The 21,418-nt window shown below is 37.7% G+C and overlaps 1 protein-coding gene across 1 annotated transcript in view; it reads right to left on the bottom strand.

Moving 5' to 3' along the window:
- The window catches only part of LOC120314106 (catalase-like), a 32,375-nt gene that overhangs the window by 2,418 nt on the left and 8,539 nt on the right, over positions 1-21,418 (bottom strand). Inside the window, exons 2-11 of the mRNA XM_039356850.1 lie at positions 15,500-15,671; positions 14,354-14,464; positions 13,268-13,398; positions 9,965-10,069; positions 7,441-7,566; positions 6,489-6,680; positions 6,220-6,372; positions 5,323-5,461; positions 3,010-3,140; positions 1,379-1,486 (exon numbers count right to left, since the gene is read on the bottom strand). Of these exons, the coding sequence (XP_039212784.1) occupies positions 1,379-1,486; positions 3,010-3,140; positions 5,323-5,461; positions 6,220-6,372; positions 6,489-6,680; positions 7,441-7,566; positions 9,965-10,069; positions 13,268-13,398; positions 14,354-14,464; positions 15,500-15,671 (1,368 nt within the window). The remainder of the gene's footprint in view (positions 1-1,378; positions 1,487-3,009; positions 3,141-5,322; positions 5,462-6,219; positions 6,373-6,488; positions 6,681-7,440; positions 7,567-9,964; positions 10,070-13,267; positions 13,399-14,353; positions 14,465-15,499; positions 15,672-21,418) is intronic.

The following is a 21,418-nucleotide window of genomic DNA, read 5'->3' as shown; positions in this document are numbered from 1 at the left end:
CCAAGTAACTGGCAATAACCTGCCCCAGGTGTCCCTACCAGACCAGCAACCATGCCAACATCTAACCAGGAATAAAGCCAAACAAGTTTGTCTTCCAAAAATCAGCAAATTCCTCAGCAAACCCCTTCCTCTTTCCTCAGGATGAGATGGCTCATCTTAAAGAGGGTCGCTGTCAGATTGTCTGCAGTTCACTGATCTTTACAGTTTGATATCACCAAGCATAAGACTCAGTACCACAAATCTTTCTAGGAAAAAGAAACTGGCAAATCAGAATCATTCTCTGGGCTACCCATGGATTGCCTGACCCATCACATAATAAGACTTAAGTGGAAGAAGCATACTGAATTTTATAAAAATCAACATGATTTTTTTTAGCAACATGCTTTCCAAATATTTTTTAAAATGTCAACAGTTATGGTTTGGATTTTTTTTCCCTTCGGGAACACACTATATCTAACAGAGCACAAGAAATATCTATACTTAAAACAAAACAAACTCAACAATCATCCGTATTTAAAGAAATACAATACTGCAGAGCATGCATATATCCATAATCCATAACACTAAATTGAAAAGAGAGATTTAGTTATATGTTACATATAGTTATAATTAACTAATACTATACACACACAAAACACATGTGTGTGTGTGTGTGCATGTGTGTGTGGAGAGAGAGAGAGAGAGAGAGAGTGAGAGAGAGAGACAGAGACAGAGACAGAGAGACAGAGAGAGACAGAGACAGAGTGAGAGAGAGGCAGAGGGACAGAGAGAGTGAGAGAGTGAGTGAGTGAGTGAGTGAGTGAGTGAAAGAGAGTGAGTGTCCTTGACTTACAACCACAATAGCAGGACCAGAAAATTCATCATTAAATAGTGTAGATGTTAATTGGCTCATCATCTGATTGCACCCAATTTTGCCATGGTTGTTCAGCAAATCATCCATGGTCATTAAAACAAGACATCACACAACCATGACTTGTGACCTCCTGCCAGCTTCTTTGCTGATTCCATTTGTCAGAAGACCTCTGAGAAGATTGCAAATGTGATCACATGACTGTAGGACTGCCAAGGTCCCAGATCATGGTCATGGGATTTCAGGGATGTTGAGATGTTATAAATCTGAAGACAGGTCATAGGTCATTTTTTGCTGCACTGTATAACTTTGAACAATAATTAAATGAATGGTCATTAAGCGAGGACTATCAAAAGCATCTTTATCCAGAATTGTATGCCAGCAGATGTGTAAGATCAAGAAAAGACATAGCTGCTTTAAGGGGTTATCAACAGATGATATCTGTGTACCCTGCACGCCTCAAATCCAATTTTGCCTCTTCAATTGAAATCTCTGTACAACCTTGTGTTGTATTACATTGTTACTTACAGCTCTGTTCTGGATGAAAAGCTGAGCATCCTTAAGATGGTTGGCAATGTTTTCACAAAGTCTCATGCGCTGTTCCTCATTCAGTACTTTGACAAAGAAGTCCCGTACCTTAATAAATTGTAAAAGCAAATGTTATACATATACCTTCTGCCACCTAATAAAAACTTTCTACAATTCCAATTTCATTAACAGTATCAATCCCAGCTATTAAATACATGGGAATAAACTGATGGCTATTCACCAGTATCATGGAATTCTCTTCGCTGTTTAGAATGTGAAAAGTTCTGCCTTCTTTGAACCACCCTCAAATGCTATAAATAATGCACTGACAATTGACTGCCTCTTTAGCCAAAGCAACTCTCAGGACTACATCTGTATCAAGCAGCTTAACCTTCTACATCTTCAAATATTCCCTAATTTGCCTTGAAGACATTACTGGCAGAACAAATAATAACCAATGTACAATTGGTCACTTAACAATCTTTTGAAATTATATCAGGAGCAGAACAGGTGCTTTGAGCTATCAGGAAATGCCATACCACATCTCCACCATGATCACAGGACTGCATTTTAGGTTCTTAGCAACCATCTTGCCTTTATGACTTGTCACAGCATCTCACAGTTCTGATTTGTGACAGTGTTTGCTGGTTACTGGCAAAAAACACTCATTTTTTAAAAAAATGGGTTCACTTAGTAGCTGTGGATTCATTTAATGACCATAGTGATTTGCTTAATAACTGCGACAAAAAATGTTGTAAAATTGGGACCTATTCATGAGAGTGCCTTGACTTACGACTATAAATCCAGTCCCAATTGTGTTCTTAAGTCCAGAACTACTTCTAAATATGTTTTATAAAGGAGGAGGGGTGGACATTTTTGAATGATCTGCAGTATAGAGGCCTGGCACATTATAGTAATTTTGGTCAAACCAGGAAAATAGCTTACTGGACTGACATCAAGAGACCCAATAATCTCACTTTTATACATGGATCCACCTGTGGAGAAAATCGAGTAACAAAAGGCGAGAGCAAGCAGGAAACCAAAACTTAATTACTTGAGGATAGAATTATATCAAGCAAGGGCTCCCAACTTTTTGTTTTAAATTAGGTGCTTGGATGACGTACAAAGAGAATATTGATAATACATTTACCTTCTAACAAAGAGAGAAAGAAAAACTGTGCTTACAGAGACATTTCCAAAATAAAACACAGGTAGTCCTCAATTTACGACCGCAACTGAGCCCAAAATTTATCATGCTAAGTGAGATGGTTGTTAAGTAGGTTTTGCCCTCTTTTTAGGACCTTTCTTGCCATATTTGCTAAATGAATCACTGCAGTTGTTAAGTTAGGAACAAAGTTGTTAAGTGAATCTGGCTTCCCCATTGACTTTGCTGATCAGAAGCTCGCAAAAGTTGATCATATGACCCGGGGACACTGCAGCCATCATAAATATGAACCAGTTGCCAAGCATCCAAATGTTGATTGTACATGATTATGGTATTCTGCAACAGTCATAAATATGCAAAAGGTCATAAGTCACTTTTTTCAATGCCGTTGTAACTTTGAATGGTCACTAAATGAACAGTTGTAAGTTGAAGACCACCTGTAACAGGGCATTTCTAGCTTATTTACTTGAGAGACGTTATCCTCAACTGAACTATTAAAACGTTGTACATCTCCTGAGATAAATACACAGCTCTGCTTCAAAGTGGGCTGTTCCTCAGGTCCACTAAAACTATTTGGGTAATAGTTTGGAGCACCACCTAAGGAAAAAAAAATACAATATATTAGAAGCAGGATAGAAGCAGCAAAGAATGCAGGAGCATTAGCTCTGCAAGCACATCACAATGTCTTACAGCCAAAAATTTGTTAATGACATTTCTACAATCCCTTTTCAGAGAACTGGATTCCTTCAGACTAAGGCTATTCTTAGCTGCTTCCAATTCCCAAAACAAACCAACAAAAAACTATTTAGGGCTTTGACTCTCTGTTTCTGTAATTATCTTGATAATGTAAAGAAAAAAAAGCTTGAAGGTAAAATTACTGCACATATATTTGAAATGTTAATTGACTCACAACCATATTGTAATGGCTAATGAAAACATTGTAATATTGTGGATCTATTAATTTGCTTCAGTAGTAATAAAAATAATGAATTCATTTATTATGCTAACTTTTGGCTTGTTTTAGAATCATTTGAGGGGTAAATATCAACGGATGTGTCAAATAAATGCTAATGAATGGATGGATGGAAGGATGAAAGAGAGAGAGAGAGAGAAGAGAGAGAGAGAGAGGGAGAGACCCATCTATTTGTGGTCATGCTCTACCAACCCTGGACTCTAACCCACCAAAAGCTTTTTTGTCATGTAATTTTTGAATTCTTGCATGAGATCCCATTCTTGTATTTCTAGGATAAGCCTGACATTTCAGAAGTTTCTTTTTAAAATGTTACTGCTTTAGTAGGCAGTCCTCAACTTACCACTGGTTGTTTAACAATCATTCGAAGTTACAATGACCTTGGAAATGATGTTTTACAGCCTACAAAGACTTCCAGCCACTGAAAAATGTGCTGTTCCCCCTTCCCCACCCATTATCTCGATCTGGGTGCTTGGCAACCTGTTTACCCTAACAAACAATTGCCAAGCCCTCTGCAATCATTGGATCACCACTTGTAATTCTCTCTGTTGGCTTCCCCAGAAGGTCAATGGGGAAACCGGTAGGAAAGGTTGCAAACTGCTGCCTTCGGACTCCCTTCGGCAGAGTGCAGTTCATATAATATGCTTAACCAAACTATCTACATTGTAATGTACTTCAGAAATCTCTAACCTTCTTGAAAATAGATATATTTGAATTTTTGAAAGCATAACAAAAATTTGTTAAGTATGATCGTAAAACATGTTTCAAGAGCCTATATAAAGTGTAAAAGCAGTGCTGAAAAAAAGAACCATGTTTTCTTTGCAGCATACTAGCTTTCCATTGTCTGTTATTTGTGTGTACATAAAATAAATATATGTGTTATGACCCAGATAGTCAAGGCAAGGAAGGCCTCTAGAGTCCTTTATTTTGCTCAACAAATGTTCCAGCAAATGGCTCTCCAACAACCAGTAAGGCCACCTTGGAGGCAGCCACCCTCAGTCCCTCAAACAACAGGCTCTATAGTAAAAATAAAGCCCACAGAGTAGGAGCACGCTCACAGGGCAAGGTCCAAAGTTCCAAGTCCAGTCCACAAGGAAGAGTCCAGGCACAAGACAATGACAGTCCCAGGGCAAAGAAAAGGTCCAAGGCAAGAAGCAGTTCCAAAGCCCAGTGAAGCAAAGGCCAAAGCAGTCCACAAGAGAAGGGCTAGGACCAAGACAAAAAGGCAAAGAGCAATGTTCCAAGCAAGGCAAGGCAAACCGCAACATGAGGTATGAGTCGAAGCCAGGGTAGTGTGAGGCAAAGCAAACAATTGTTTCTGGCAAAGACTAACTCCCCATGGTTTCTCCTCAAGTTACTCCCCTCCAGGTGTTCCTTGCAAGGAGGGGTAAGACAACCTCCTCCTGAGTAGTCTTGCAGCCCTTCTCTGGGCTTGCTACGCTCCACTCTCCTTGCCCTTGGATTAAATAGAGGAGGCAGCTGTTCCTCATCAGAGGAGAACTGCTGCCTATCAGCACCACTGCCGGTCAGCAGCCGATCCTCCCCTGTGTCTGTGCAAGCAGATAGCTGTCCATCTGGTTGACCACCTCCCCCAGTGCCTTAGGGGGCCAGGACAGGAGAAGTGCCATCCCTGTCGGAAAGTCCCAGTTCCAACTCCTCCTCCTTTGAACTGGGCTCTGATGGGGCCATGACAGTACGTTAGACACAAAGTTAAGCTGTGGTATCAATGTAAGTGAAGAAAAAGCAGTTGCAAAGATTGCTCTAAATTACTGGCATAGCCTAGCTTCCAAATGTTATTTTCAGATTTACCCTGGTTATCAGAAATGCACATAAGTCCATCTCTCTGGTAATTGGCCACCCTAGTTTGGTATGGACAATTTACAGGAATCTGAAGGTAGTTGGGTCCCAGACGGTGTCCATGGGTATCTCGATATGAGAAAAGACGACCCTAGAAAAATATATCACAGAGGTAAAAGTGAGGAAGCAGACAGTTTTTACCCAGGTTTTTCTCATCACTGCCTGTATCAACACTGCTTTTGAAAAACTATTGCTGGTCTTACTCTACAGCAGTGTTTCCCAAACTTGACAATTTTAAGGCATGAGGACTTCAACTCCCAGAATTCCACAGCGTTGCTGGCTGTGGAATTCTGGGAGTTGAAGTCCACATGCCTTAAAATTGTCAAGTTTGGGAAACACTGCTCTACAGGAAGGAAAAATCTTGATTTCAGAGGACCCCAAAACATGACCAATTAGCAAAACCTGTAGATTCAGATCAAAGGTATCTATTTAATATAGCGGAAATTAGAAGGATGTCTTTGATGTTTTCTTTAGTATCCCTCAGACTCTTTCTTTTCTTTAAGTACTTTATAATCTAAATCCTTTAATTATTGAAGAAATTAAATCTACAATCTTTCATCTCATTAACTATATCTTATGCTGACCAAACAACTTCCTTGTGTCAAGCTCTGCTAATGCTTAAGGTGCAAATAATGAATGGCGTTCTTTTTACCAATTGCTTTTATATTCAGAGGTGGGAACAAAAATCCCAACACACCACAAAATGAAAAGCATGGGATAAGGAACAAAACTTCTAATACCAAACAGATTGAGGTTAACCATGTTTTCATTTATGTAAAAATGACCTTATTGAGAAACTGAGTTCCTAGTCTCGCAATTAAATGAAGGGGGGGGGTCTATTCTGGTTACCTGTAACATTTTATCAGGGCTAGGTTCAATCCCTGGAGGCATGTTGCTTGGATCCAAGGCCAATTGTTCCACTTCAGAAAAATAATTGACGGGATTTTGGTTTAAGACAATTTTTCCCACAGGAATGAGAGGATAATCTTTGTGAGGCCAAACCTAGAAAAAATGACCAAGATGTTTTATTATATCTAGCTTGGGCTTGCACAATATAGAAATGTATTTTTTTCTACTCTGTGCTGTATACAGGAGAAAAGGTCACAAAAAATACTCACCTTTGTTACATCAAAAGGATTAAATGGAAAACATTCAGCTTGCTCAAATGTCATAACTTGAATATAGAAAGTCCAAGAGGGGAAATTTCCATTAGCAATTGCATTGTAAAGATCACGCAGGCCATAATCCGGATCTTTGGAAGCCAATCTTTCTGCATCTTTGACAGAAAGGTTTTTAATTCCTTGATCAGTCTAAAAATATTGAAGTGCAATGTTAATTAGTAATTTGCTAGCAAAAATTAGTAAACTTAATTATAAATCTATGTCCAAAGATATATTGTGAACTTATGTGTACAGTACTATGCGTGGAAGGAGTAAAATTAGCTACCAACAATTACTAAATGTAGAAATATTTATTCTTAATACACGCCTCAACCCATTAGGTCATTACAAGCAATGTGGCGGCATAGTGGTGAAGACTCTCGCCTACCACTCAGAAGGTTGAGAGTTCAATCCTAGGTAATGGCAGATGTCTCTCTCTTTAGGGCGTAAAGAAAAAATGTCTGCTGCCAACTCCATGTAGGAGTCAGGAAGGGCAGTAAAAGCTCAGCTCCATCCATTCATCCCGATCAGTAACAGCAATCTGCATTAAAACAGACTTCGGTTTAAAAACGAAAATGTGCTGTAAGAGAATGTTTATAAAGCTGCTATACAAGAAACAAATCTAGGTCCAAGGATATATTGTGAAATTATATGTAGGAAAAACAGTATTATGGGTGGAAAGGGTAAAATTTTCCAATGTTAGAAAAATAGAAGATTTTTGCTAAAAATAATATTGTTATTATTTAAAAATAGGAATGGATATGAATGCAATTGGCTTTGCCTAGCAATTAAGTGCATGGCTGATAAAAATTGAAAGAAATAAGTTACATGGAATCATAAGGAGAAGTCAGGGACACACTTTTGATGGCTCAACATTGAAGAGAAAATAGTAACAGTAGGCCATATTTACCTTTACATGAAATTTGCAGTATACTGCATTGTCGTAAGCATTGACTAGCTTAAAAGTATGTGACCCATAGCCATTCATGTGACGGTGCCCATCTGGAATGCCACGATCGCTGAACAGGATTGATACCTACATGAGCCGAAACAAAGTACATAGCCATCTTTCATGAGAACACAGAGGCCAGATTCCATTGAACAGCTATCTCTTCCTGCATAAACTGTGTATTCCAGTTGTATTCTATACTTCATGCATATTCCCATCCAGCCCTACCCAATATCTAGAATGTCATATTGCAGTTTCATGACATTCATTCGAGAAACAAGAATAATTAATGCTCCTTGCAGAGAATGCCTCGTTTTCTTTTAGCATATTCAGAGAAAAAACAGTGTCTGCATCAGTTAGCAACACATTAAGGCAGTGGTTCTCAACCTTTTTAATACCACGACCCCCCAACCGGTTGTAAGTCGAGGACTACTCAACCGGTCGTAAGTCGAGGACTACTCAACTGGTGCAGCACCGTTTGCAGAATGGGACTTTTGGCGGGCTCAGCAGGGCAGAGACAGCCTGGACAATTCCTATTGGCTTTTGAAAGCCAATAGAATTAGACTCTATTCAAGAGAGTCTATTCTATTGGCTTTCAAAAGCCAATAGAATAAAAGGGAGTAGCACAGCTAAGGAAAAGGGGGGAAAAATGGCAGACTGCGTTGTTTGGCGACCCCCGTGAAATGGTCATTCGACCCCAAATGGGGTTCCGACCCACAGGTTGAGAACCACTGCATTAAGGGAAGAAACAATCATGTACTCCATTAAGTAAAAGTTACACAAAGGACGCAATGTGGGGTAGTGATTAAGTCACCAGGTTAGAAACTAGGAGAATGTGAGTTCTAGCCCTGCCTTAGGCACAGAGCTAGCTGGGTAACCCTGGGCCAGGCACTGTTTCTCACCCCTAGGATGCAGGCAATGGCAAACAAGGGCTATTGTTGTGGGGAAAATAGAAGGGAGGGGTATTTGGTATGTTTGCCATCTTGGGGAATTTATAAAAATAATAAAGGCGGGATTTTAAAAATACAATAAATATAAAAGATGATCCTCACTCTTGAGGAGTATTCAAATGAAAGCTTTTTGTAGAAATCAATTGCAGATATGCCACTTCACTGAAGGTATCTATGGAATAACCATTCAGAACAAGACCAGCAGTGTTTTTAATATTACCTGTTACTCACTTTTTTTTTTCTTAAAACAAACCATCATTTTAATTTCTATAATTACTGATTTTAAACATTGCTGGTTTTACTGTGATAGTTTTATTTGATGTATTTGTACTGCCTTTGTATTTATACTTTTCTTTTGGTAAATTGTAGGAGAAGCAGCTACACAATAAATAAGTAATATATCTACTACTGAAGCACAGTTTCTAAGGAACATCTCTGGACTGTGTGCAACAAATGATTAAACTTAATTTAGGAATTAATCAAATAAAAGTATCTCCAATATCTTCCTATTAAATCTAATGATGTCTCAGAACATCCCAAAAATTTTTCCAGCCTGGAAATAAAAGAATTGGAGTTGCCTGTGTGACGTTCAATATTTCAAATACTAACTTGTGTTACTAAGCATTTATTACTGCAGTCCTGCATTCTAACACTGTGTGGTGATGCAATGGTTAGAATACAGTACTGCAGGCTAACTTTGCCTACAGCCAGGAGTTCAATCCTGAGTAGCTCAAGGTTGACTCAGTCTTCCATCTTTCCAGGGTTGGTAAAATGAGGACCCAGATTGTTGGGACAATATGCTGGCATTTATAAACTGCGCAGAGAGTGCTGTAAAGCACTATGGAGTGGTATATAAGGCTGAGTGCTATTGCTATTCTACTACAAATCCCCATGATTAAACATTCTAACTACAACCATATAATGGTAACACAGATTCTGCAAATCTTTCCATGGGGATATTTTGTAGTTTCTTATATGTTTAAGCAAGCTTTGAAATCAGTCTTGACTTTTTCTTTTAAAAAAAAATCTTAAACTGGGCTAGCTTTATTTATTAAAAAAAATCTTTCTAGCTGCTTTTTTATATTATGAAATTTTTATTGATTTTGCAAATACAAAGTAGCAACAGACAAATAAAAAACAAGTGTTCTGCACCATAATTTATGGTTTTTATACACACTGTATGCACACGTTCATATTTCTACTGGCAAAGACAAACCCATGAATTTCAAGAAATTCTAGATACTACCCTATCTTTCTTTCCTTCCCTTCATGTTTGCAAGAGTGCAACTAGAACAGAAATGGCTGAGTGCAGCTTTTTGGCTTTTATCTAAAAAAATGAAGATGCCATGGAAACTAAACCCAATTCTCTTCTCTCTTGATAACTTTTTTTTTATGATGAGAAATGTAATTTAATATAGCAGCATAACAAGAATCAAGTCTTTAATTTGTATCTTTGATCTCTGCCATTTTCTATGAGCTAAAGATGACGAACAGAGGGCTTAAATGAAACAGGCTAAAAGGAGTTAAAATCTTACCTGGTGTAGAGACTCAGGGCGAAGACTCCAGAAGTCCCATGCCATGTTTGGATCTTTCAGATGTGTCTGTGGATTCCTCTTTTGGGTATGGATAAAAGATGGAAACTAACAGAATACAAAAACAAAGAATTAAACTCTTATGAAAATATTAATTAAAATGAAGCTTGGCCCTAACAAGATAAACACTACTGAATTATACCACCTCATTAAGCATTTTGAAGAATCACATTTATAATTTGAGAATACTACTGAGCCAGCACAAAGTAGTTTAACAATAGACAATTTTCTATTTTGGCTGACTTTAAAGACCATCTGGAAGCTTTAAACCCCTGTAAAATTCTGGTTATAAAAAAGAGTTAATAATTATTTTTCTGGATACAATTGCAAGTGACAATGTTATCATATAACATATAACAACTTAAGTAATTTGAATGCAGGTTCAATAATGGCATATTTTTCCCCATTTTACCTCGGATATTCAAGATGGGCAAACTGAAATTCCTATTATTTATTTAGCGTATGGCATATCATACATGAACTAGCAATATATATTAACATTTCAACTAGATTAGTAGAACCCAATAAAATATAAATGTTAAAAAGATCTATGTTCAAACATCAATGTCTAGGCCACCTAACCATTGAAGTGCAATGTTGTTTATATTTAAAAAAACAATACTGGACTGGTAGATGCCCTCAGCTTATAGCCAATCACAATATGATCTACAGTTTGACGTGGGACCCCACAGTCATACTAAAGAGAGGATGCTATGCAGTGATGGGATTCAACCAGTTCTCACCAGTTTGGCAGAACCAATACCTAATTTTTTGTTGAGTTCGATGAATTGGTTATGATAAATCTGTGTTTCCAGAACACATCTGGTTTTCATTCAACCTCCTTCAAGTTGGGGAAAAGAACCCTCCCCAAAAGTCCAAGAGAGGAGCAAAGGAAACTAAACAGAGACGTGGTGCCTTCGATTACGTCAGCTGCCTGCCTGCCTCTTCCCTTTCACTCCCCTCCTGAGCCGGACTGCCATGCTACAGATGATGGGCCTTATCTGGTCCCCCTCCGCCATTTTTGAGCCAGGGGGGGAGTGACAGCGAAAGGCTCTGCTGCCATGGCACAACAGCCACATCTGTTGCTGGAGGAGCTTTCTTCGGTTCCTGCTGCCTCCTTCTCCTCCAACTCCATGACCTCCCCTGCTGCCTCCTTCCACCAGCCCTGGTATCCCTCTACCAGCCCTCCGTTACCACCACACTTTCTTGCTGCCCTGCATCTCTCCCTTCTCCATTCTGGAAATGGCAACCCCATTTTCTGCTGCTTTCCTCCTAGCAGAAGGGATTGCTGCACAGAGGAAGGAAGGAAGGAAGGAAGGAAGGAAGGAAGGAAGGAAGGAAGGAAGGAAGGAAGGAAGGAAGGAAGGAAGGAAGGAAGGAAGGCTGGCTTAAGGTCACCCAGGGAGGCAAAGGAAGTTAATGTAAGCCGCCTTTCTCCCTTTTTCCCTTTCCTGGCTGGGATGGATGCAACCCACGCAGGCTGCTGCTTCGTGCAAGCGGGTGTGACCCTGTCAACCAAAGCTCCTCAGGGCCACTTGGGAAGTTTTGTTCCTGGGTGGTGGTAGGTGAAACTGACCACCCTGCCCCAGTTTTCACCTCTGCCCCCTCGGGTGGCTTACTCTGCCCTCCCCTTTACTTTTAGTGTTCAGGGAAACCCAGGCCTTTATGTGTTTCTTAAGTTGCTCTTCAGGCAGAGAACCAGTTGTTAAATTATCTGAATCCCACCACTGATGCTATGCCCCATTTATACAGAGAGTTCTGGCAGACATCATGTGAGGTGTGAATCCTATTCAGGACTGTCCAGTGCTGGATGTGGTAGTTCAAAGCCCATCACTTTTTTTGTGGGGTCATTTATATGTCTTCCTATGTCTGGGCATTCAGTGACCCATTTGTCTTTCCATTGGGGATTGATATTAAAGTTGTTGGGCAGATGTTGTGCAAGTGCCAGTGGGGGCTTCCTGGATTTCAGTCTCCCAACTGATGGCAGCCAGACTACTCTGTACAGACTTTCCTGGCTTTCAAAATACATGGAACCCTTTTCCCTTGCAATATATGGTATTTCCTATCATCATTATTGCTAAAAATCTGTGAAACAATTGTTCCTATTTTGAAACAGAAAACACCTAAACCTTACAGTTTACATTCTAAAATAAAGATTTCTTTCTCACCCCAAACTGAAAATCCAATGATTACAATGCAGTCCTTTTAATAAGATTTACTGCTTGCTTGATTTCATGTATGCTCGCTACAATAGAGAACTGCTGGCAGTTTGCAATACAGAATCAATGAGCTCCAGGTACCCTGAAGAAACTATAATGGCAGGTTCTAAAACAATGGCCACACTTATTCTGCTCTAAGGCAGTGATGGCGAACCTTTTAGAGACCGAGTGCCCAAACTGCAACCCAAAAACCACATGCATCGTCAGGTGCCGGGTGGGTGTGGCCCATTGGCTGGGTGTGGCCAATTGGGTGGGTGTGGCCCATTGGGTAGGCATGGTTGCAGTGGTAACAGCAGACTGGGTGGGACTAAAATGCTCAATCAATCAATTCCAACTTTGCAAAATCTTTTTTTTTCCTGCGAGAAGTTAAAATTGACTGATTGAACCTTTTTTTCACATACGGCGGGGGAGGCCTAAAGTGAAAAGGTTTTATAAAACCCAGATGAAGGCCTAGTACTGGGCGAGGGCGAGCATGCCCACAGAGAGCACTCTGAATGCCGCCCCTGGCACTCGTGCCATAGGTTCACCACCACTGCTCTAAGGAATTGATAAAAACCTGATTGAAAGTACATTTTTTTATTTAGACTACAGAAATTCTTGGTTTTGCCAAGTTAATTTTCTTTCCTCTCAGAGGATTGTATTTAGATGATGATGCTCAGTTTTGCAAGCTGAATATTTGCAAAGTCTTTAGTACCATCTCATTTTAATAAAATTTTGAATGTAGAACATCGTCAAGAGGAACCTAAATGGGAAATAATATAAGTCAGGAATATTTATTTACAGTTAATTCTGTGTGCTCTTATATGTGGGGCATCACTGCCATTGGAACATTTGAGATGGGCTATTTATTTTTATTATTATACACATTCAAATGGCATAGAAGACCCATCAAGATAACAACTGAGAACCTATAAAATATAAAAGACGCTTTTCAGAAGATGTTGCTTTAGATATATATACACAGTCTTCTTTTTATTTACTTTTTAGGCTCCCACAAATCATAAATATCAATTATGTTCCAATTTACCAGCATTGCATCTCTAATGAAGAAGACGGGAGTGTTGTTCCCTACAAGATCCCAATTTCCATCTTCAGTGTAGAATTTCATTGCAAAGCCTCTAGGGTCACGCACTGTGTCAGCTGAGCCAGATTCCCCAGCTTAAAAAAAAAAAATTAAAAATTCCCATAATTAAATTCTATGCACACAGTCTAATACCTTGACCAACCTTTTCTATGTATTTACTTACTGTGGAATCTTTAATCCATATGGTTGACATTTAAGAGAGAAAGAGCAGAAATAGAATTGGACAGAAGTAATTTAAAGCTCAGAAGATGGCAGAAGGCTAGGAAGAGATGACTTAAATAAATGGAAAAATTACTTACAAATTATCTTTTAAATTCAAATAATTTAATGTGTTCACTGGCTATATGTAGAAAAAGCACTTATGAAATACTTGTCAAATTTACACCTTGGTTTCATTGCTTTAAATTTATTGGAGATGCCCGGACAGCTTAGAAAATATAATACTAAATTAAAACAATTAAAAACGTGAATAAAACAAGGCAATACAAATTAAAATACAATAATTTCAATCAAACTGTCAAATAATGTTATAAATTATATGTCATTCTTTCAGATACATGCAGACATAAATATCCTTTGGAGAAAGAATATACTTGTATTTTGGGTATTCATAAAACTTGCTCAAAAATACACATGCATTGATCCTTTCCTGCAGTAGCCTATTTAATAACATTCTATTAAAAATTTAGAAAAATATAAAGAATCAACATTTCATATTGAAGGTGTTATTTATTAAACGACATTGCCCAGTATCAATTAAAAACAGCACATAAACATCCACTGAAATAGATTACACACATATATACACAGTGCTTTTTTTCTTTAAAAAAAAAAAAAAAAGTGCCGGAATGCACACAAGTCATACAACCCGCCTTGCCTATTCTATAAGGTTCCATCCAAAAAAGGTGCCAGAACTCCATTCTGGACGTTCTATGAGGAAAAAAAAGCCCTGCATATACATATTCAATGAAACTCCTTTATATATGAAGCAAATAAATAACATGCACTGAAAGTCTACAAGATCCTTACCAACAGTTGAAAATCGAATAGCCATTGGAGTTTTTTTGCCTATGTGCTCAAATATCTTTGCCTTGCAGTATGTGGTGATATCATGAGTCACTTCAAAATAGCCAAATGCTCCTGAAAAATTCAAAGGAGTTACTCTGTTAAAATGAAAAAGATTATTCCAAAGTTTGTAGATTTGGAAAGAATATTAATTATGGTAGAAGAAATATTATCAGGGGTTTACATGTACACATTTTTATGCTTTTTTGGAAATGTTTATTGTTACTATAAATAGCAGCTCTTTTTAATGAAGAATCTCTGATTCAACAAAGGATTCTGCTAACAAAAAGGAAGAAATCAACTTTCACTCATTTTTCCTTCTGTTCCCCTTTTTATACTAATATAAAGCAAATTAAACAATTATTTGATTCTTAGCCATTGCACACAAATGTTTTTACAGACTGAACAATGGTAATTTCTAAATATTTTTACCTGTAGCATATCATTCTTAATTGGATTAGATTTGTACGTAGAAAGGGTGATTACATGCAAAGAAAAAAAGATTCTAAATTAAATATGCTTAGATCAATATGAACCTCTGAATGATAAATACATTTCTGGAACAATAAATGCAAAGAATTTTTCCTCTAGACAATATAATATTTCTCAATTTTCTTTTAAAAATTCTGAGAAAATATTATGAGTAGAATAAATCATGATCTATAAATAATGCAGTATTATAGAACAAAATGAAAAAAAAATAGAAAAAGATCTCTTTCTCCAACATTACTGAAAGTTAATCTGATTCTAATATTTCCTGGTTACTTCTGTTTACAAATCTATGATCCATAAAACAGATTAGTTAATCACAATTTTAATGCTTCAATCTTTTAAAGAAAAAATGTTAAATGTTATTAAATTGTATCAATTAGCAAAATAAGACCAGAAAGATAAATAAAAGTAACACAAAAACATAAGTTTAAACTATCACAAATAGATAGATTATAGATAATTCAAACTCCAATGAAGAAAATCAGTGGCAAAAATAAATATTGCATTGATTATCATTGGTTGCCTCTCAGACTACAATATAAGCGTCACAGAAAGATTCCTGAATAAATTGATTAAAAGCATAAGAGGCACAGACACAATGCAAATTCCAAAACTAACCGGCTCCTTTGGCATGGACAACTCTCTCGGGAATCCTCTCTCGGTCAAAGTGTGCTATCTCATCGGTGAAAACTATATCCTGAACCAGGAGTGGACCTCTTGGACCAACGGTCAGGACATTCAGCTTGTCTCCCACTGGGATTCCTGCTCCTGTGGTTAAGGAATCAGCTTCCTAGGTTCAAAACAAGAATCACAGTTATAACAATAAAAACTTTCACAGCTTTTTTGTGGTAACTTGAAAGCAATCCCAGCTTAATTTGACAGACAAGATCTGTCTGCCTTTCATCTCTAGCTTCAGGAAAATTGGAGACCTTATTTCATAATAATGAAATATGTGGGTCTGGTGTCATTCTTTGTGTTAGGGACTTGTTTGTCAATAAGGGGGTATATGAGTATATGAAATCCCATGCACCGCTTGTCCCACCACATACATCGGACAAACCAACAGAAGAATAAGTGCACGCATTAAAGAACATAAGAACTCAATCAAAAAAGAGGAACCAACCTTTTTCCTGGTCCAACACCTTAAAGCCACAGGACATCAAATTGACTTTAAAAAGACCAGAACTATTGCCAAAACTGAACATTTTAATAACAGAATAATCAGAGAAGCCACTGAGATAGAAAAACGCCCACACAGCATGAATAAACGAGATGATACCTCCCGCCTACCAGCCATTTGGAAACCCGCCCTTATTGACAAACGAGTCCCTGACACAAAGAATGACACCAGACCCACACTCATAAAAACCACACAGGATGTCACCGCCACACATCCATGCAAAAAGCAAACCCAAACCCACACCGATGATGAGGCATGACCACAAACCAGAAACCGGACCACAGCTGCATCATTAGCCACTTTAAACCCCTCCAATCCATACAGGAAGCAAACTGACACCCACCATGAAGATGAGGCACGACCACGAACAGGAAGCCAAACAATAGCAATGCAGCTCATTATCTCAAATACCCCTACAACTCAGACTAACCTGAACACAACAAAGCCCCCACCCAAACAGAACACTCCCCCATCCAATCAGAGCACAGCCAACCCCCCATCAAATCAGAGCACAGCACTGAGTTATGGATTCAATCCATAGCTTGGTTCTGCAAGACCTCTGCAGCCGAGACCCGAGCTATGGATTGAATCAATAGCTCGATACATGTCTGCAAAGGCCTTCCGGAAAGGCCTGACTGCGAAATGCTGGCCAGAATACAGCTGCAGAATGAAGCTGCTCCTTTGGCCGCAGAAGAAGTGGACAGACTGGTCGGGGCTGTCTGTGCCAGAGGTGAGTATAAGAGACATCCTCCCAAAATAACACCTGGTGCCACTTTTGGAAGCAAAAAAAAAAAAAAAGCCCCAGTCTTATTTGGGGGGAAGCACAGTATATGCAGCAACATAATTGAGGTACAGGTGGTTTGCAACTTCAAATCATTCATTTAGCAACTGTTCAAAGTTACAACAGCATTGAAAAAAGTGACTTATGACCATTTTTCACACTTACAGCTGTTGTAGCATCCCCATGGTCACACAATCAAAATTCAAACACCTTGGAACTGGCTCATATTTATGTCAATTGTGGTGCCACAGAGTCAGGAGAAGACGTTTTGCGACCTTCTTATAAGCAAAATCAACGGAGAAGCTAGATTCACTTAACAACCATGTTATTAACTTAATAACTGCAGTGGTTCACTTAACAACTGTGGCAAGAAAAGTCATAAAATCGGGCAAAGCTCACTTAACAACTGTCTCACTTAGGAATGAAAACGTTGGTCTCAATTGTGGTCATAGGTTGAGGACCATTTATCAAGCAATATGTAAACAGAGAATCACTATGGGTTGAATGGATTAATGTATATATTCAGTTGTACATTTCAGGCTGTTTCATCCCCAGCTCTCATTAAGCAAAACAATATTCCCACACATCCAAATGCTTGACAAATCTTCTGACTCTGCTACACATGTAAAAAAGCCATTAAATTATCTTCCTAGGTGATTTCATATTTTATATTTCTGAATATGTCCCCAGAACTTCACTCTTGCCTTAAAGAAAAGACATTGTGGAATTTCAAATGAGAATTCTGCATTTGGTTTCATATCTTTGATCATTCACACCTCCTTGATTATTCATGATGGACTAGGGAGGCATTTAGCAAGTGGTGATTTATCTAGGTATCCATCGAGTGTCAAACAGGATAATGAAATACATCCCACTCCAAGGGAAAGATAAGAAACAGGATCATGTTAATGAAATCCTATAGGAATTACTAACAAACTGTGACCTACTTTTTCATCTCAAGGAATTATTCAGAAATTTATTCAGTTCAGAAAGAATATGGATAAAGTATCCTGGGTAACTTTAAGTAAGAAACTAAAGTAGTATACTTTTTAATGGAGGCCAGACAGATACCAGTTTAAGTGATACTTTATTTTTATTTAGTAACAGAAATTTGAAGATTTGTTGATATTAATAAAATAACTATGCGCAACAAGATTCTGTGATGATATATCCCAATTCTCCTATATTGCAGCAGTGTGAAAATTAAAGTGTGTCAAGTCAAATGTACAAGAGAATAGCACTAGCACTAGCACAACTTGTATACTGCTTCACAGTGCTTCACAGCCCTCTCTAAGTGGTTTACGGAGTCAGCCTATTGCCCCCAACATTCTAGGTCCTTTTACTGACCTCAGAAGGATGAAAGACTGAGTCAATCACTACGGTATGTATTAATCCATAAATCTAATTGCATGCTTCAGGGACATTTCATCATGAGACCTCATAAAACAGAAAATATTCCCACACTTCCAAAACTCTTGATAAATCTGTTTTGTTTTTGTTTGTTTACTGGTATGCTGCATGGATAGGAAAGCCATTAAATCACCTTCCAAGGTGGCCTCAGGGCCCCACACAATGCCAAAAATATTTAAGACCTATTATGAAATTGTAATTTTTAAATATGAAAATTAGGGAAATTAACCATAGCATATACAGTAAATGACTAGAGAGTAATCAAATCAACTACTTTCAAATTTAATTAAGTTTAAAAATATTAATGTAGCAGGAGTGATTTGATTTATTATGTGCTTATTAGCAAAGGCAGTACCCTTCTAGAATAAAGCAAGAAATCTAACCAAATCAGTTTTGTCCAGACCCTGTTTACTAAATTTGTATTAATGCATTTATCTAATTCTGGGTTTCAGAGCAAAGAGCAATTTCATTTCTGGACTGTACAAAACAGGAATATTCCCACATTGCAAAGTGCTTGATAAATGTTTTATTTTTCACGTCTCTCCTACAAGCATCTGCAGTGAAATCATTATCCTGGAAAACACATAATTGTTATCATATGAGTAACCACAAAACAAAAAAAAGGCAGTAAAATAATAGACATTATTCTTTGCCTTGGCTATTTATTATATTAATGAAGTGCTAAAATCTTGACATTGGGTTTCTTAGTTGCTTTTGTTCACTTATATAAAGCTGTAACAAAGTAATTAGAGAGGAGCCTAAGGATAAAGGATGTCTGTATATTAGTTTATTAAGCCAAGATTTGATTTGGGAACAGGGCCAACATATTTAATTCAATGACTTGTGTTGTGTCCTGAGCCTGCAAAAGCAGGCTCGGGAAATTGCAATGGTCCCGGGCATTCCAGAAGCTGCCCGGGACCAGACTGAGAGGCGCCAGCCTTGCGCGCATGCGCAGGGCGTGAAAGCACTCCGCTTTTTGTTGCCATTGTGTCCGGGGCTCTGGGCAGATAAAGAGAGGCCCGCGTGCCTTGCTCGTTGTTGTGGTGTTGTTGTTAAATGAATAAAGAGCTGTTAACTGCACTATGAGTCTTCATCATTCACCCAAGATCAAAAGACTTAATAACTTGCAAAATAACTTTGGGATGGTATAAGATAAACTATAATGATGTTTTTAATTATATCAACCCACATGATAATATTTTTAACACACCCATTTAAGTTACCAGTATTTTTAAAATGTTTCTAAAAGGTCTATGCTACAGGCAACCAGTCACTTCTTGAATATTAACTTCTTATTTTACCTTGTTTGTAATTTTTTTATCTATATAATTTACAAGCTCTTTCTCATGCAATGGAATCTCATAATTAAATTAAATAGGATTGAATAGGGGTTAGAAATCTTAATGTGTATTTATACTGCAGAGAAATAGCCCAGTGAGAGTGGATTTAATTTACATGCAATCACTTTGTTATTTTACTGGCAAATAAAAAATTCAGTGCAATTTTCAATTTAAATTGGCTTTTCCATTTAAAATTGTACTCTTTAATTACAGTAACAAAAACATACTGCTTTAAAGCTAAATATAACAATCATATCAGGACTTTGAAGTCCACCAAAAGCTCTTAGTGGACACTCTGGGTGCTAATTTTTTTTAATAAAATCAAAGGGATTAATTACAAAACCTATCTCCCATTGCTCATTCCATACACATGCCAAAATACTAAACAGTTCTGCAATATTCATTCTATTAATCAAGTTTAATATTTGATTAATATTAACTCAAGTTTCATATTAAATCAAGTCTCATATTTCCAAAAGCCTTTTATACTTATTTTTCATTAATGACATTAATGCTACTCGGAAAAATCAGTAATCAGGATGCCACTATGAGCATAACCAGTAACAAAACAAAACATCCATATTGGTAGTCCTTGCTTAACAATGGTAACTGGGACCGAAATTTCTGATGCTAAGCAATGTAGTCATTAAGCATGGAATCATATGACAGTTAGTGATGGAAACCCTGGCAATTTCCATTGCTGTTGTTATGCAAGGGACACAGCTTGTTAAGCAAGGATATCCTCGTAAATTCCTACTGGCCTCCAACAAGCAAAGTCAATGGCAAAGATGGCAGGAAATTGCAAGCAGGCCAATGGACAGGTAAATGGCTGCCACGGAGTGGGAGCTGGGATTGTTTGCTACCAGCTGAGAGAGAGTGTGCATGTGTCCAGCACAGCATGAGCATGGCAGGGCTAGGAGTGAATGCTGCTGGGTGTGGGATGGTATGTAGGTGGCTGGTGTGGCTGGGCTGGGAGTGGCTGCTGCCAGGTGCAGCAGAAGAGTGTGAGAGGTGCTACAATGCAACTGCAAAAGCATGGCCAGGCCAGATGCTGCAAGTGCATAAGCAACTTACAGAAGCAACTTGCAACTTTCTCTGCAACTGAGTTTGAGTTTGCTTGTGCGAAGTTGACCAAAAATGCAGGACATTGAAGATGTTTTAAAGGAATAGTGAATGATTTGTGTAATATGTAGATGTAAAGAAAAAGAACAATAAATGTTAGTTTAGCTGGTAGTTTGATTTAGTGTGTTTTAAAGGAATAGTGAATGATTTGTGTAGTATGTAGATGTAAAGAAAAAGAATAATAGAAGGTGTTGATTTAGTGGAAAAGTTTAAATATTTGGGAATATATATATTATACATTTTTAATTTAAAGTGAAAAATAATTATGAGATATTATGAGTAAATGTGTAAAAGAATTTAAATTTTAATGATCTCTGTTGGTGAAAATTTTAGTGATTAAGATGAATGGTTTGCTGAAACTTCTTAAGTAGGAGGGTATTAATAGATTTTTTTAGGGGTAAAAAGCGAAGAGCCAAGTTTATCGAATGTAAGTATTATGTAGATTATGAATAATTTTTAGTTTTCAATTTGGAAATACTTATATTGTTATTTTTTTTTGTATTCGAGTTAAAGTACATTATTGATATTATTATTTGCATAGTTGGATAAGTTTATTTAGAATTAGCTTTTTTATTTGTAACCCTGTAACCAGCTCTGGGAAGTGAGGGGGGAGAGGGAGGGAGGGAGTTATTCTAGGGGGGGGATATTGTTAAAAACTTGTATAAAACTTTTCAATAAAAAAAATGCAGGACATTATAAATATC

The sequence above is a fragment of the Crotalus tigris genome, unplaced genomic scaffold (genome assembly GCF_016545835.1).
Source record: "Crotalus tigris isolate CLP2741 ecotype Arizona unplaced genomic scaffold, ASM1654583v1 scf7180000018831.1652172, whole genome shotgun sequence".
NCBI classification, from domain to species: Eukaryota; Metazoa; Chordata; class Lepidosauria; order Squamata; family Viperidae; genus Crotalus; species Crotalus tigris.
This window is presented reverse-complemented; position numbering and strand designations above follow the sequence as displayed.